Consider the following 1,732-nt stretch of genomic DNA (forward strand, 5'->3'; position numbering starts at 1 on the left):
ACACACGCACACACACACACACACACACACATATATATATCCATCTACAGTTGTTGTTATGTATATACTCTTTCTCTGTCACAGAAAACCCGACACATTATGTATATATTTCGGCACGTAGAGGATTAGTATTCACAAAGTTTCTGTTGTCATCCAGATACACATTGATGATTCTTTTACGAAAGACAAGACAGAAGATTCCGCCGTCAACGACAGTACTGCACTTCGGAATGAAATTGTAAGTCATTGTGTGCCATTTTGAATTTCATATCAATTTGTGTTAACCGTGTTGCCCTGTCTTGGCAGCGATGTTACATTTTCGATACTTCCGCACGCTAAGACGGGTTTAACACTATCAAGTACCTGTGGCATATTGTATGTATACGTATACGTACAAGTAGAAGTAGTATTTCAATGGACGTCATTTGCCCTGTGACTTATTGTATGTATACGTATACATACAAGTAACAGTACTATTTCAATGGTCGTCATCTGCTCAGCTCAGTGTATATCGCTGAGACAGTATCGTACGCTTCGAGCAAGTACTTTGAACGTAACAATCCGATTTCTACTTAATGGGGTTTGAGTACCATACAGCTGGCAAACGTCTGAGGGCATCTCACACGGAATCGCTTATATCAATCACCTGGACTACAACCGCCCAAGTATCAGACCTCAGACAACCAAACCCTAAAACTCAAACCCTAAACCCTAAACCCTAAACCCAAACACACACACTTACTTCTAAGCAACATTCCCTACCCGTAGTACATCGCACAACAAGTCAAGGCTTCACCACACCGTCGCGAGTCCTCACTACGCCCACCTTCCGTAGCCTCTGCGTCGACTGTTCCGTCGGGCAGTCGTGTGCGCAGGAGTCAATCGAGAGACGTTCACACCACCAGGAACATTAGAGACAGCACCACGAGACACACTAGAGACAGCCGAGAAAGCAGCAGACCACTCCCCACCAAACCACCGGTGAGTCATTGCGTAGTTGTGGCTTGGGTCTGATTGGTGGTTCTAGGGTGTGCCGTGTGATTCTGGTTCGTTCTGATTACATTTGTATTTACGTGGATAGCTTCTAGGGTGTGCCGTGTGATTCTGTGTCGTTCTGGTTGCTTATGTGTTTACGTTGATGGCTTCTAGTGTGTGCCCTGTGATTCTGTTTTGTTCTGTTTGCTTATGTATTTACGTTGAAGGCCTCTAGGGTGTGCCGTGTGATCCTGTTTCGTTCTGTTTGCTTATGTATTTACGTTAATGGCTTCTAGGGTGTGCCACGGCCGAGGTCCCGTGAGCGCCGGTCGGAGTCAGTGTTACGGATAAACACTGAAGATACTGATGAGCACGCGGATAGCCAGTTGGAATGTGTGGAAGAAGAAGCGGAGGGAACAGACGAAGTACCCACCCAGCCGCACCACAGCCCAGCCAAACGGCCACGGGCGACGCACCAGGTACGTAGGCGGTGGCGTGTGGGTAGAGATAAAAGGAAGCTCACGCGGTGCACTTGTGGCCCATACGTCCAAGGATGTATGTAGCGTGCCTATCGTTTGTCATATGTGGGGATTGTGCGTATATGTACACGCCAGTTGCTGGTTGATACAAACGCTTTCCATTTTTTGCATGGCGTTACAGCCCAATTTATACATACTAACAATCACGTGTTGTTGTACGCATATATGTATGTACGTATGTACATATATATATATATATATATATATATATATATATA

At 45.5% G+C, this 1,732-nt stretch overlaps 1 protein-coding gene across 1 annotated transcript; it reads left to right on the forward strand.

The window, feature by feature from the left end:
• Positions 1-1,288: 1,288 nt before the first annotated feature.
• SARC_12148 (hypothetical protein) lies at positions 1,289-1,462 on the forward strand (the record flags this gene model as incomplete). Its single annotated transcript, XM_014293749.1, has 2 exons — positions 1,289-1,400; positions 1,424-1,462. Coding segments are annotated over 2 exons (151 nt in total), but the record flags the coding sequence as incomplete, so codon positions are not given.
• Between the last annotated feature and the right edge of the window lie 270 nt (positions 1,463-1,732).

The sequence above is a fragment of the Sphaeroforma arctica genome (genome assembly GCF_001186125.1).
Source record: "Sphaeroforma arctica JP610 unplaced genomic scaffold supercont1.2101, whole genome shotgun sequence".
Lineage (NCBI taxonomy): Eukaryota > Ichthyosporea > Ichthyophonida > Sphaeroforma > Sphaeroforma arctica.